Source organism: Microtus ochrogaster, chromosome 10 (genome assembly GCF_000317375.1).
Source record: "Microtus ochrogaster isolate Prairie Vole_2 chromosome 10, MicOch1.0, whole genome shotgun sequence".
Classification (NCBI taxonomy): domain Eukaryota; kingdom Metazoa; phylum Chordata; class Mammalia; order Rodentia; family Cricetidae; genus Microtus; species Microtus ochrogaster.
In genome coordinates, this window is record NC_022016.1 from 49,473,590 (window position 1) to 49,487,883 (window position 14,294).

The 14,294-nt window shown below is 43.5% G+C and overlaps 1 protein-coding gene across 9 annotated transcripts in view; it reads left to right on the forward strand.

Annotated features, from left to right (window-relative positions):
* The window catches only part of Srrm1 (serine and arginine repetitive matrix 1), a 34,020-nt gene extending 20,136 nt beyond the window's left edge, over positions 1-13,884 (forward strand). For 5 of the 9 annotated variants that reach the window (XM_005353051.3, XM_013348409.2, XM_013348410.2 and 2 more), the window contains 9 exons: positions 462-542; positions 931-1,017; positions 3,475-3,619; positions 3,945-3,986; positions 6,838-6,966; positions 9,092-9,553; positions 10,340-10,535; positions 11,762-11,971; positions 12,877-13,884. In XM_005353051.3, the coding sequence (XP_005353108.1) occupies positions 462-542; positions 931-1,017; positions 3,475-3,619; positions 3,945-3,986; positions 6,838-6,966; positions 9,092-9,553; positions 10,340-10,535; positions 11,762-11,971; positions 12,877-12,981 (1,457 nt within the window). In that variant the 3' untranslated portion in view covers positions 12,982-13,884. The remainder of the gene's footprint in view (positions 1-461; positions 543-930; positions 1,018-3,474; positions 3,620-3,944; positions 3,987-6,837; positions 6,967-9,091; positions 9,554-10,339; positions 10,536-11,761; positions 11,972-12,876) is intronic. The other 4 variants (XM_005353054.2, XM_026781895.1, XM_026781892.1 and 1 more) reach the window with 3 other exon arrangements.
* Positions 13,885-14,294: the final 410 nt, after the last annotated feature.

Below are 14,294 nucleotides of genomic sequence, written 5' to 3' on the forward strand. Positions count from 1 at the left end.
TTTTTTTCTGGGAGTTGATTCTCCTCTTCTTCCTTGTTGAGACATGATCTCTCTGGCAGGGCTTCCCTGCTTTCTGCTGCTGTGTGTGCTCCAGGCCAGCTGGTCCAAGCCTCCAGACCATTCCCTCATCTTCACCTCCCCGTCTTGCCGTCGGAGTCCTGTACATACCACTCACTACATCCAGCTGGTTTTAGCGCATGGACTCCAATTAGGTTAAGTTTTTCATGTGAACAGTCATGCACACTTTTATACTATTAAAATACTATTCTTGCTGGGCGGTGGTGGCACACTCCTTTAATCCCAGCACTCGGGAGGCAGAGGCAGAAGGATCCCTGGTCTACAAGAGCTAGTTCTAGGGCAGGCGCCAAAGCTACAACGAAACCCTGTCTCGAAAAAAAAAAAATCAAAATAAATAAATCACTGTTCTTTATTATTGTGTGTTTTTTTTAACTTGTTTTTAGTGACAAAACATAAAGGTACTGAGAAAAGAGAGTCGCCGTCACCAGCACCTAAGCCGAGAAAAGTGGAGCTGTCTGAGTCTGGTAAGTTGTAATGATTTTCTACAGGTCGGCTTTTTCTTTTCCCGTCCATATTTGATTATTCCCCTTGGGTTGGAGAGTCATTGTACGGGCAGCACAGTAGAGAACAGCTAAAACTGGCATCACCGAGACTGTTTGAGATCCCCAGCTCCAGCATTTAAGTGTTCTCTGTATATGGTTCATCTTGACCTTGTTCTTTTTCTTCTGTATTTGGACATAATTCTGGGTTTTAACAGCTAGCTGAAATGTTTGTCGAATTCATCTCTCCCAGTTTTACTTGCAGTAAATAAGTTTAATAGTTGGTGAGGGTTTGAGTGCCTATTTTCCTGTCGTTTGTCACATTACCTCTGTGGAACTAAAAAGACGCTTTCTACATGCACCCGTCTTTCAGAAGAAGACAAAGGCAGCAAGATGGCTGCAGCTGATTCTGTGCAGCAGAGGCGCCAGTACAGACGACAGAACCAGCAGTCATCGTCTGGTATGGACACCAAGAAAATGCTTTCTGGTTCCACAACTGTTGTAACTTCAGCACTTGGGAGGTGGAGTCAGGAGAGTCCCTGGGGAATATAAGGCCTTTAAGGGCTACATAGTGAGGGTTCAAAAAACAGCAAACCCAGATACACCATAGCATTCAGGAGGTGGAAGCAGAAGGGTCAGATACTTATTCTTGATGGTGAACTTGAGATAGCCTGGACTACATGAAGGGGGACCCTCCCCACCCCCGCTCTTTTTATGTATTTTATACAAGTGAGTGTTTTACCTACGTGTATATCTGTGCACCGTGTATATCTGATCTCAGAGGAGACCAGAAGAAGGCATCAGATTCCCTGGTATCTGGAGCTGTAGACATTATTTTTTATTTTTATTTTTTTTTTTTTTTGTTTTTCGAGACAGGGTTTCTCTGTGGTTTTGGAGCCTGTCCTGGAACTAGCTCTGTAGACCAGGCTGGTCTCTAACTCACAGAGATCCGCCTGCCTCTGCCTCCCGAGTGCTGGGATTAAAGGCATGCGCCACCAACGCCCGGCTTGCTGTAGACATTATTATGAGCCACCATTTGGGTGCTAAAAATTGAACCGATACCCCTGAAAGAGCAGCCAGTATCCTTAACCTCTGAGCCCTGCTTCTGAATGGGAGGAGGTGAGGGACAAAGTGTTTGCCTTCCGGGGAAGTTCGGTGTCTCAGTTGGCTACTATGTATGTTTCTTTTTTTGTTTTTTGAAACAAGATTACTCTGTAGCTTTGGAGCCTGTTTTAGAACTAGCTCTTGTAGACGAGGCTGGCCTCAAACTCACAAAGATCCAACTTCCTCTGCCTCCCGAGTGCTGGAGTGCTGGGATTAAAGGCGAGTGCCACCACTTCAGGCTTCTTTCTTATTTTAAGCCCTTAAATTTTTCTTTTAAATTGTTACATTGTTATGAAAGTGATAAATTTGGCCAGGAGTGTGGTCTGGTGCAGGTTACTGTGTGCAAAACCCTGGGCTTTCTTCCCAGCATTAATAACAATAAGGTGATTGACCTAGAGCACAGTAGTAAAACAGAAAATGAAAATGGATAACTAATGTATCCCTAATACCGGAGTCTGTGCTTTTAGGACACCTTAACTAGTTTCGTGAATCTTTCATTTTTTTGCTAGTACATTTTGTTTATTTGTTTGTTTGTTTTTGGTGGGTATTAAGGCTGCTTTTAGGTATTTTGTTTGTTTAGTAGTGGGCAGATGAAATTTTCTGATAATTGTAATTGTTGGCTTAAAGAAAAAGCATGCAGAAGCCTGATGTTTACGTCAAATGCTCTGTTCTTGGGATTTAGTAGGTTTGATTTGGTTTTGAGACAGACTTGCCTTGAACTTGCCTTGTAGCCAAAAATGACCTTAAACATGTGATCTTCCTTTGTCTGCCTCTTAAATACTGAGATTTATAGCCTTGCACCACTGTAGCCAATTTTATGCAGTGCTGGGGACATGTGCTAAGGCTAGTGCTGTAGTAACAGCCATACCCCAGTCCCACTGGGGATTATTGTAATTATTATGGCAACAATTTTTATTTTGTATTTCAAGTAACTTATTGATGCTTTTCTTTTACTGCTAGCAGGGAACCCAGGGCCTGCTCTTGAAGCTTTATTTTGTTAATTGGGAATAATTACTCAGTTTTGTTTTGGTTTTTTCTTGTTTCTGAGATAGTCTCGTGCTCACAGGCTGACCTTTGACTTTCTATGTTGCTGAGACTGGTGTTGAGCTTGTTGAGATTTTCCCACCTTTACTTCCCTTGTTATCAGATGGACATGCACTAACAAGACTGATTTAAAATCCCTAGATTTCTTAGAAATGTAATCAGGGCCGGGCGATGGTGGCGCACGCCTTTAATCCCAGCACTAGGGAGGCAGAGGCAGGCAGATCTCTGTGAGTTTGAGACCAGCCTGGTCTACAGAGCTAGTTCCAGGACAGGCTCCAAAGCCACAGAGAAACCCTGTCTCGAAAAAAATAAAAAAAATAAAAAAATTAAAAAAAAAAAGAAATGTAATCAGACCTCTGCATTCTTGATTTTTTTTTTTTTTTAAGCCACCATGCAACAAGATGCACTCTTGATATTATAGGAGTCTTGTGTTGGCTAGTTTTCTGCTGGGTGTGGGGATGTTGACTGTCACTAGAATTGTCCTGATTAAATTTTTATGATGGTACTGAGAATTGAACCCATGACTTTATGCCATACTAGGTAAATACTGGGTCGCTGAGTCTTAGCCACTAACATTTTCCCCAGTGCTGGGGTAGAGCCTAGGACTTTGAGCATGCAGTGTAAAGGGTAGTGGGGAGAGCGGTAGAGGCGGGCGGGCGGGCGGTGTTTGCGTGCGTGCGTGCGTGCGTGCGTGCGTGCGTGTGTGCGTGTGTGTGTGTGTGTGTGTGTGTGTGATATTTTGTTGTTGTTCTTTGCTCTGTGATTACAGACTCTGGCTCCTCTTCCACCTCAGAAGATGAGCGGCCCAAGAGATCCCATGTGAAGAATGGTGAGGTAGGCAGGCGGCGGAGACATTCCCCTTCTCGGAGTGCCTCTCCATCACCTCGGAAGCGCCAAAAGGAGACTTCCCCTCGGTAACCACCTTCATTAATGCTTTTGACTGATCTGTACATTACAGGGTGGGCCACAAAATTATTTTAGCATTGGGCTAGATTCTTCCTGTCATTAGAGATGTGGGGTCTGGGGTTTTGAATAGTTTGGGTTTTTTTCTTGTTGTTGGTAGTTCTTAACATTAAAACTAGACAAGGTTTGAGTGATTGCCTTTTTGTGCATGGATAGAAAGAGCAATTAAATCACAGCATTAATTCCAGACATTTTGAAGCTTTAAACAATGCCTCCACAAGAAGTTAACTTGTGTGAATAGAGCTCTTGACGTTTGTTTTTCTCCGCTGCTCTCAGGATGCAGATGGGAAAACGATGGCAATCGCCAGTGACTAAAAGGTTGGTTAGACACTATTGTTATAAATTAGGGTGACATTCCAAGTTTTCTTCATTTTTTGTTCAGGTGACTGTCCACACTTTACAGATGATGCATTGTGTCATTGGAAAAAGTCTAAAGTTGGTTTGGTGTGTGTTGGATGAATGATAGGAAAGCTGCATGTGAGGTATTGATTTACAGCCTTTTCTACGCTGGTGATGCCGACTCCCCAGACCCGGTAGGGGAAGACCTTTGTATTAGGGTGACTTAAAGAAAGCAAGAAAAACTAAAGGAGAAACTTAAACGCTGAAAATGAAAGAGTTGGTCTTTGCAGAAGTATGGGGAACTGTGAGGTCAAAGTCTTCGCTGTATTTATATTTGTCCTGTATTTGTGTAGGTGTACACACACCACAGAGGACACCTGTAGTAGTTGGTTCCCTCCATTCACTATGTGGGTCCTGGGAATCGAACTCACTCAATTTTTCAGGTTTGGTGGCAAGTACCTCACCAGCCCTGGCTTTTTCCCCCTACCTCCCACTTACTGAATTTTTTTTAATCATATGTTTATGTGACCATAAAACTAATATTTTAGATCCAAACCCTATATAAAAATCTTATAATGGGCTGGGCGTGACCGTGCACACCTTATAATCCAGCACTCAGGAGGCAGAGGCAGGTGAATCTCTCTGAGTTCAAGGCCAGCCTAGTCTCTGTAGAGTGAGTTCCAAGATAGCCGGGGCTACATAGAGAAACCCTGCCTCATACAACAACAAAAAACCCTTTTAGTTCAGACCTGTCTCACAAGTGAGAAAGGCACAGGGAGAAGTGGTGTCCACACAAGGTCTTTGACCTGTGCCATTGACATCTGTCTGTCATCTGTCTGTATTCCTTTTCTGAAAACAGGTTGAACACTCCCTGTCTAAACTGCTTGGGAGTGGAGATGCTTCCTGTTTTACCTTTTCCCATTTTAAAATCTTTTAGAAAGACATTGGGGAAGCAGTCATGGAACAGTGGAATATTTATGCTGTAGAGGTAATTGTTTCATGATAATGAAAAATAAAGATATGAAAGAAAGAAATTGGGTACAAAAATATTTTTCTCCCAACTGTAGTGACTTCTGACTTCAGTGAAATTGTTTAACTGAACATCAAAAATTGCTTTACACAGGATCGTGTTAGTGCTATACTCCCCCGCCTCCCCGTGAATTACAGAACTGGGTTCGGTTCTGGGATGATTCTTCAGAACAGTAAAATCAGAATTAATATTCTAGCCGGGTGTGGTGGCACATGCCTTTAATCCCAACACTAGTGGTCCACATAGTGAGTTCCAGAACAGCCAGGGTTCTGTGGAGAGACAACTGTCTCAAGAAACAACAACAAAAGCGAATATTCTCTACCCTGCCCAGTGGTTTTAGGTTTTATTAGTAGCTTCTAGTTTAAAGCTGTTAGAGTTGCCACACTCAGGATGCAGAGACCAACCAGGGCTATGCAATGAGACTCTATCAGAAAGCAAAACAAACTTTGAGTTGTTTCAAATAGGGTCTTTGTATGTACCCCTTATGTAAACCAGGCTGACCTAGCACTCACAGAGATCCACCTGCCGCTGTCTCCTGGGAGCTGGGATTAAAGGGGTGCACCGCCACACCTAACAGAAAATAAAGTTATTTTGAGTTATGGGTCAGTATCATATTTTTGATGTTCGTTTTGAGACAGGGTTTATCTGTGTCAGTCTGGCTGCCCTCAAACTCAGAAATCTGCCTGCCACTACCCAGTTCAGTATATTTTAGGAAGGATAAAATTAAACATGATTTTGAGTGTTTATGTAAAGTGCTAGGATGAAGCACTAATCAGATCATCTGCAAATGTAAATCAAATCTGGTTAGAAATGAGATCTGCTGTGAATTTATGGCTTTTTCTCTATGGAGTCTCAAGTAGAAGTTGGGTGGGACCTGGTAAACTTTAGAAACTGAGTTCTAGGTTCATAGCTTCAGTCCTGGCTGGTCAAGGAGTCAAGAACTGTTTACATTGATTCTCTCTCAATATGTGTCGATTTGCCTCAAAGGGGACAAAGTAGCTTAGCCTACATTTAAGTCTTGAAGCAGCTTCTAGCTGGTTAATGCATGTTCATATGTTACTTGCGTTATTTAAGTCTGTTACAGAACTCAGAATTGGGTGTGTTTGTTTCTTGAGTATATTTTTAACCACACCACCCCAGGGCAGCCTCGTCCTGGCTTTGTCGTTTGTCTTTAGGGTATCATTAAGTATGATACCCAGTTCCTCTTCAGTGCTGCGCATATGTTTTCAGTTAGGATGGTAAAGGCTGGAGGTGCAGCTGAGAGGTAGAGTACTTGTGTGCAGTGCGTGTGCCCTGTGTGCTGTAGAGAAGGGGCAGCTTGGAGCAGTTGTCTCCAGCTTGGGCCTTAAGCCTTTGGTGTCTATTTAACATCTTAAATGTTTCTCAAAGAATTAAAATGCCTGAAAACTTTTCAAAGCCCAGCCTGACTGGATTTTTCCCTCACGTAGTCCACATAAGTCTCAGATAAGTTTTTCAACTGATTGTCATCTGTATCCCAACTAAAAAATGTCCTAGTCATAATCTTTTGAAAATTTTCACTTCCTCTGCTGGATGGTTTATGTTATAACCAGATAGCTATTTCTGTCAGAAGGTAACATTACAAAGCTCTGTTTTACCCATTTCAAAAGTAAAACATTGATTTTTAAATTTTGTTTTTAATGTTGGCTGCTACCCAGGGTCTCAGCCTTAGCCTGAGAAAGCATGCTCTGGATCATAGAGAACACAGAGTACATCTCTGCCTTGGGTTATTGGGCCTTTGCTTACACATCTTACTGACTGAGAATCAACTCTTAACTTTAGTGGTAGAAGGAGAAGAAGTCCCTCCCCACCACCAGCCAGAAGGCGAAGATCTCCTTCTCCAGCTCCTCCTCCTCCTCCTCCCCCTCCTCCTCGGCGGCGCAGATCTCCCACCCCACCACCGCGACGAAGGTACTGTATCCGAGAGACTCATGGTGGCTCTGGGTCTTTACTGTGGAAGTTGTGTTGTGTGTGTTCAGGCATTTTTAGTCATAAAAGATCACATAGTAAATGTGTGCTCCCTTATAGAAAAATCCCAAAACACACGACTATGCAGAAACAGAAGTTAGGAGCCAGGTATATTACTTATGCTTGGAATCTCAACTCTTGGAAGACTGAGGCAGGAGGATTTTGAGTTAGAGGCCAGTCTGGGTCATAGAGCAGCCAAATCCTTGGTGTCTGGGATAAGCGGGGGAGTGAGGAATGGCTGCACAACCATGGGAGGTTCTAGAACCATCCATCCATTTGTGCACATGAACAGCCGCACTGATCTGTTACTGGTCATGTGCATTTGGGATTCTTGGTAATACTCTACCAGTTATACAGAAATAGAAGAGCTAGCAGTCCTAAGTTAAGGGTGTTCTATGAAGTGAGAAAACGGAAGTCTTCTAGAAATGTCAGTCACAGGCTGCGTCTGTCAGCACACGCCCCTAATCCCAGTTCTTAAGAGATGGAGGCAGGAAGAGCACTAGTTTGAAGGCAGCCTGAACTATACATGAGTTCCGCTAGACTCTGTCTTAAAGAAACCCATATAAACATGTGACCCAGGGTGTCTGCTCAGGCACAGCAAGAGAATGAAGAATGGTACAGGTTAGTGGGCAGAGAACTAGGCAGTAACTGGTTAGTTTATTCTTGTGTGTCTGTAGCTACAAAAGAGGGGAAATGTGGTTGTTTTGTTTGTAACATTGATATGTGTTGGGGATGAGTCCACGGCAGACTAACTGTACAAGAATGGTTGTTTTGTTTTACTTTTTCCTGTTTTTTCCATGTGAAATAACTAGAGAAAGGGAAACCCCTTTTTGGAGGAGGATGTTTTGTTCTTTAACAGGATCTTAGTATGTGTACCACGCTGGCCTCGGATTTAGGGCTGTCTCAATACTTGCTGATTACTGAAATTACAATTGAAGCCACTGTGCCTAGCTAGAGTTACTAAATGAGTGCCCTGTTCACTGTACCACCTTGTCTGAAGATTGCTTATTTTAAACCCAGTTCTGAGCAGGAATTGGTGCTGGAAGACCCAAGCACACATTGCAGTTAGCCTGAATGTTGTATTGAGTCCTAATTCCTAGGTGACATAAGATGACTTTGTCACCTGTAAGAGAAAAGCCAGATAGAACTTTCAGAGACCCCTTTTGCCTGGCAGTGAACTGATAGTAAAAAGGCTGTCCTTTGAAGAAGACCGGACAGTCTGTGTTAGGAGCTTATTCAGGGGAGATGGCACATCATCCCATAAAATAGTTAGTTATTTTGTTGTGTCTATGAGTGTTTTGTCTGCGTGTGTGTGCACTGTGTGTACCTTGTACCTGTGGAAGCCAGAAATGACGTTGGATTCCTTTGAATTTGAGTTAATGAACTTTTGTGAGCTACAGTGTGGGTGCTGGGTACCAAGAACTGAGCCACATCTACAGCCCCTGTCACAAAGAACTCAGTAAAACAGACTTTCTCAATTGGCCAGTGTTATTACCTGGCAACAGCTGATGCTCAGTTACCACAATGCAGTGTGAGGTTCTCTTATTGTGAAATAGTGAATTGATTCTATAGAAATTCTATTGACTTGGTGAATTTAAATTGTTTAAATTTAAGTTGCAGATTTTTCCATTTAACAGTACACAGTACCCTCTTGACAGGTGTGGTGATCTTACTTTGAAATATATCCCCTGGCATAGTGCTGACTACAGGACATTTACAACTGGTTACTTTTTTTTTTTTTTTCCCAAGACAGGGTTTCTCTGTGGCTTTGGAGCCTTTCCTGGAACTGGCTCTGTAGACCAGGCTGGCCTCGAACTCACAAGAGATCCGCCTGCAGAGATCCGCCTGCCTCTGCCTCCCGAGTGCCAACTGGTTACTTTTTATTTATTTAATTTTCCTAGTTCTGGGTTAGCTAACTAGGTGGCTCAATGGGTGAGAAAGTATTGCCACACAAATGTACTGACCTAAGTCCATGTAGAGGTTGATGAAAGAATTAATTCCCCTGACCTCAGCTTGCCACTCACTTCCACACGTCGGTTTCAGCTTAATGGTGTGGTTTTTTTTCTAGGACTCCTTCTCCTCCTCCACGCCGCCGCTCGCCTTCTCCAAGAAGATACTCTCCTCCCATCCAGAGAAGATACTCTCCTTCCCCACCTCCAAAAAGGAGAACCGCCTCACCCCCGCCCCCACCCAAGCGAAGGGCATCACCATCTCCACCACCAAAGCGCCGCGTCTCCCACTCTCCGCCTCCCAAACAAAGAAGCCCCCCAGTCACCAAGAGACGCTCGCCCTCCTTATCTTCAAAGCATAGGAAAGGGTCTTCCCCAGGCCGTTCCACCCGGGAGGCCCGGTCACCACAGCCAAACAAACGGCATTCGCCCTCACCACGTCCTCGAGCTCCTCAGACCTCAAGTCCTCCCCCTGTTCGAAGAGGAGCATCCGCATCACCCCAAGGAAGGCAGTCCCCATCTCCAAGTACTAGGCCTATTAGGAGAGTCTCCAGGACTCCGGAACCTAAAAAGATTAAAAAGTAAAAATATTTAATGCTTTTTTTTGTTAGGAATACATAGTTGCATAACATGTAGACCCCCTCCCTCCCCCATTGAACAGTTATAAAATAATAAACAAGCCAGGCAGTAATGGCACACGCTTTTAATCCCAGCACTCAGGAGGCAAAGGCAGGCAGATCTCAGTAATTTCAAGGCCAGCCTGGTCTACAGAGTTGAGTTTCAGGACAGCCAAAGCTACACAGAGAAAACCTGTCTCAAAAAACAATAATAATAATTATCAAACTTTGGGTACTGTTCATATTTTCCACTTTGAACCTAGTTTCTTGTGGCATCAATGCCAGAGAACTTTACTTGGATCTTAGCTTCTGGTATCTTAGTCTGAGATGAAGCAACCTTTTTCTCTTTGTTGTTTTATGTAAATGGGTGTTTTGCCTGTATATGTTTGTATGCTGCCAGTGGGCAGTGTCAGGTGGCCTGAAGCGGGTGTCAGATCCCCTGGAAAGGAAGTTGCAGTTAACTTTGAGCTGTGTGAGTGCTGGAAAAGGGACCCTTGTTCTCTCAGGGAACAATCAGTGCTCAAAACCACTGAGCCCGTCTCCAACCTCTGAAAAATATTTAATACTGATACAAAGCAGGCTTCAGGGAGCTAAGAAACTGCTGTTCCTAGTGTAGTTCATCATCAGTACAGTGGTAGAGAATTGTGAGCATGAGTGACCCCAAGACTTGAGTGATAGAAAAGCAAGTTTCTGGCCTCCTTTGTGTGTCTGTTCTCAATGCTGTGTTCTTTGTTTTTCCTCTCTGTCTAGGGCAGCCTCACCAAGCCCTCAGTCTGTAAGAAGAGTTTCCTCTTCCCGATCTGTCTCTGGATCTCCTGAGCCAGCAGCTAAAAAGCCTCCAGCACCTCCATCTCCTGTCCAGTCTCAGTCACCCTCCACAAACTGGTCTCCCGCAGTACCAGTCAAAAAGGCTAAAAGCCCAACTCCAAGCCCTTCCCCTGCCAGGGTGTGTATGTGCCTTGTTTGGGGCAGCTTTACAATTAGTTAGCTGGGGTTGAGGTGATGGTGGGTGCTTACAGTCCCAACACTTGGTGGGCAGCAGCAGAGTCGGGAGTTGAGGGCCAGCCTGGGCTATGCAGTGACCCTGTCTCAAAAATTAAATTACAAGTTAGTCAATTCATACATAAATTTAGTCTCTGTTAATATGGTGGTTCAGTTAAATAATCATTCTGTGGTGTGAAATTGATTTTTATTAGGTAGAAACCATACTTTGAATTTGGATTTTGATCCTCTTTTCTAGGTTAGTAAATAGCAAAAGCTACTGTTGACATACTGAAATTGAGCAAATTATATGAGCCATTCAACATATTACATTAAGCTTTGTATTAGATGACTGCCTAGCTGTTTGTTCTAAGCATGTTAGAAGCCATTGGGCTAACCATGGTATTCAGTAGATGGACGATAGATTCTCTTAGATGGACTATAACTTAAGACGGCTTATGAGGATGCAGCTGCGTTGTGGAACATCTGGGCTATGAGATTACAAAGTAAAAATATTTAATGCTTTTTTTTGTTAGGAATACATAATTGTATAACATGTAGAATTCCCTCCCTTATTAAACAGTTATAAAATAATAAGCAAGCCGGGCAGTAATGGCACACGCTTTTAATCCCAGCACTCGGGAGGCAAAAGCAGTAACTAATAGTGGGTACAGGTGTCTGCCTCTAGTCTGAAAGCCTGAGTTCATTCCCTAGGACCCCGTGGTAGGAGAGGACCATCTCTGCAGAGAGAAGCAGGCCACTCCCACTTTTAAAGTAGGCATTCAGTTTAGCCTGGCTTTGTTTGAGCTCCTCACCACATATTGAAATCCTGCTTTGAGTTAGCTAAGTATTTGAGTGGTTTTTAATTGCCCCTCATTAAGGCTCTTGTTTAGGAGCTGGAAGGCAACTCATGCTTAGCCCATGACTCCAGCTGTTGACACCTCATTCACATCCTGAAGTTGGAAACCCAGTTTAGGATTAGTAGGAAACTGTACAGTCAGTCAGTGTCGAGGCTCTTCCTGCTGGATTTGTGGGTGGGCCTTGACACTGGTTGTTTCACCTCTCTGAGAACTCTTGTTGGTGGTTCTTTGCACTTCGGTGAAGCATGTATTTGTCTGTTTAAGATTCCCTCAAAATAAAACAGGATTTTAATCAGATTGATTACCTCACTGTTTGTTTCTGGGTTTCTAGAATTCTGATCAAGAAGGAGGTGGAAAGAAGAAAAAGAAGAAGAAGGACAAGAAACACAAAAAGGATAAGAAACACAAGAAGCACAAAAAACACAAGAAAGAGAAGACTGTGGCTACAGCCACCATAGCTCCTGCAGCCCCTGCGGCTGTTTCTGCTGCCATAACCACGTCAGCACAGGAAGAACCTGCGCCAGCACCAGAGCCCAGGAAGGTAGTCACACACCACCTGGCTCTTTTATCTGTTGCTCATGGCTAATGTTTCCTGCTGACCTGCCAGGAACTAAGGGGAAGAGTACAAATGGCTTCCCAAAAACTTAATGCTAGAATGCTTTGAGTTTTGACTTTTTGAGACAGGCTTTCTCTGTAGCTTTGGATCCTGTCCTAGAGCTAGTTCTTGCAGATCAGTCTTGCCTTGAACTCACAGAGATCCATCTGCCTCTGCCCATCAGTGTGCATATAGAAGACATTGGTGCCTCCCCATTTCTTTTGTCATATTTTTATTACATTTTATTTGTGTGCATATACACACAAAGGTCAGGACAATTTGCAGAGTTAATTCTAGCCTTGCACCGTATGGAGTCCTTAGGATTGATTACAAATCATCAGGATTGGTGGCAAGCTCCCCTAGCTATCTCTCCTAAAGTTCACTATTTCAGGTAGACTGAACCACCAGTTAGACCACCTCGTCAGCACTTGGGTCTACCGGGGCATTGCTACCTGGGGATCCTAACTCAGGTTCTCATACTTGCGTAGCAAGCATAGGGATATAACTCTGCTGGGGGAACTCCGTCTATATAGCTGCTTGTGGAGCACTCAACATGCTCAAGGCCCCCTGGATGTGTTCCTCTAGCCCCAGATACCCTGGCTGTGGGAGTATGGGTGCATGTAAGTAAGCACAGCACCTGAGAGCTTGAGACAGAAAGATCAAAAGCTCAGGGTTGTTTTCAGTTCCTTAACAAGTTCTAAACAAGCCTAAGGTAGAAAGAAGTCATGATTTAAAGTAGGTGGGTTTGTGTGTGCAGAATATGTATTGTTGTGGCTGTGTTCTGTCTGTGCACATTATCTCCCAGCGTGTCTCAAGACTTAACATCTGCCTGGTTTGCCTTTGTTTTCCAGGAGACTGAAAGTGAAGCTGAAGACAACCTTGATGACCTAGAGAGGCACCTGCGGGAAAAAGCCCTGCGATCCATGCGGAAGGCTCAAGTGTCCCCACAGTCCTAGGTGGACATGTTTGTTACGTTGTAAATTTTATTTGGTTTGTACTCAATTCAATTTCAAAATCGCTAAAATGTGTTTGAGCTTTAGACTATAACATTTGTTGTAATAATTGCTAGGTTGAAGTTCACCATGTTTTTTAAAAAAGGGGGGCATGGATTTGCATCACACAGGTGTCCATGGTGTACTAGTGACATTCTTCCATTGACATTTAGAGTGAAATACTTTAAGCCAAAAAAAAAAACTTTAGGGGGCGTTTAAATATTGTTGGCATTTTTACCGTCCCTTTAAATGCCCTTGCCTCTCCCCAGAGGTTCCCTCCCCTTTTTTTTCTTGTTTCTCTTGAATTTTAGCACCATGTAAATTATGCTTTCAACCTTGTATAGGTTGGTAAGCTTACCCAGAAGTGAGACCACTGTTAAGTACCACAAGGGTCTGAGTGAGTGTTTTAATGCCTCAAATACCCCTGTTGGCTGTGGAGTCTCCGCTGACAGCTTGGGATTCCAGCTCTGGGGAACAGGGGAGGCAGTGCTGGATGCCGGAGATTGTCCGTGATGACAGGTTCATAAGTTGATTAGAACTCTGGAATTTTGTCCTCTTTGGGTTGGCTTCTGTTTTGTTTTCTTTCTCCCCCTTTTTTTCTTTATCTTTTGTAAAGGCAATTAACTAGACCTAGCAAGGATCCTTCAATTAGGTAAATTTGTTTTATGAAACTTCATGGCTCCCATCCAGAATTTTTTTCCTTACTCTTCCAATTGGCACACAAAACTGAAGAGCTCTTGTATTGGCAGGCTGGGAGGGCCTGGACTTGGACATAGTGTCTTGGTTTCACTTGTTTTATTTTATTTTATTTTTTAACTAAAGCTATATAAAGCTTGTGGATTAAACAGAATAAATTTCTAAATTTAAGAATGTTGCCATTCACTTTTACTCAACTTACCTAGGTACTACAAGACAACTCTACCTTCTTAGTAGAGCTGGTGTACAGGGTAAATAAAGCAATGAAACAGGGTTTACCCTTTTTATTCAGTAATTAGCTGCAGAGAGTGAATGCTAGGACGGGCCAGTGCAGCAGCTCCAGAAGAAAAGGTGCACTAACTTGGAGGCTTGGGCCCAAGATGTTAGTTACTTCTGCTTCACCGCTAACGGGGAATCTCCTGAAGTGTAGCAGTCTCCTCCAGCTCCAGCGAAAAGTTACCTTTTCTGCTCCGCTCAAGAGAGTTTCCCACCCAGTGTAACTGGCTTCTGGTTTTTCTGCTCAGCACCTCTAGGGGAACTCTTAGCAGAAGAACCTGCTCCACACTGCTGAAAGATCATCA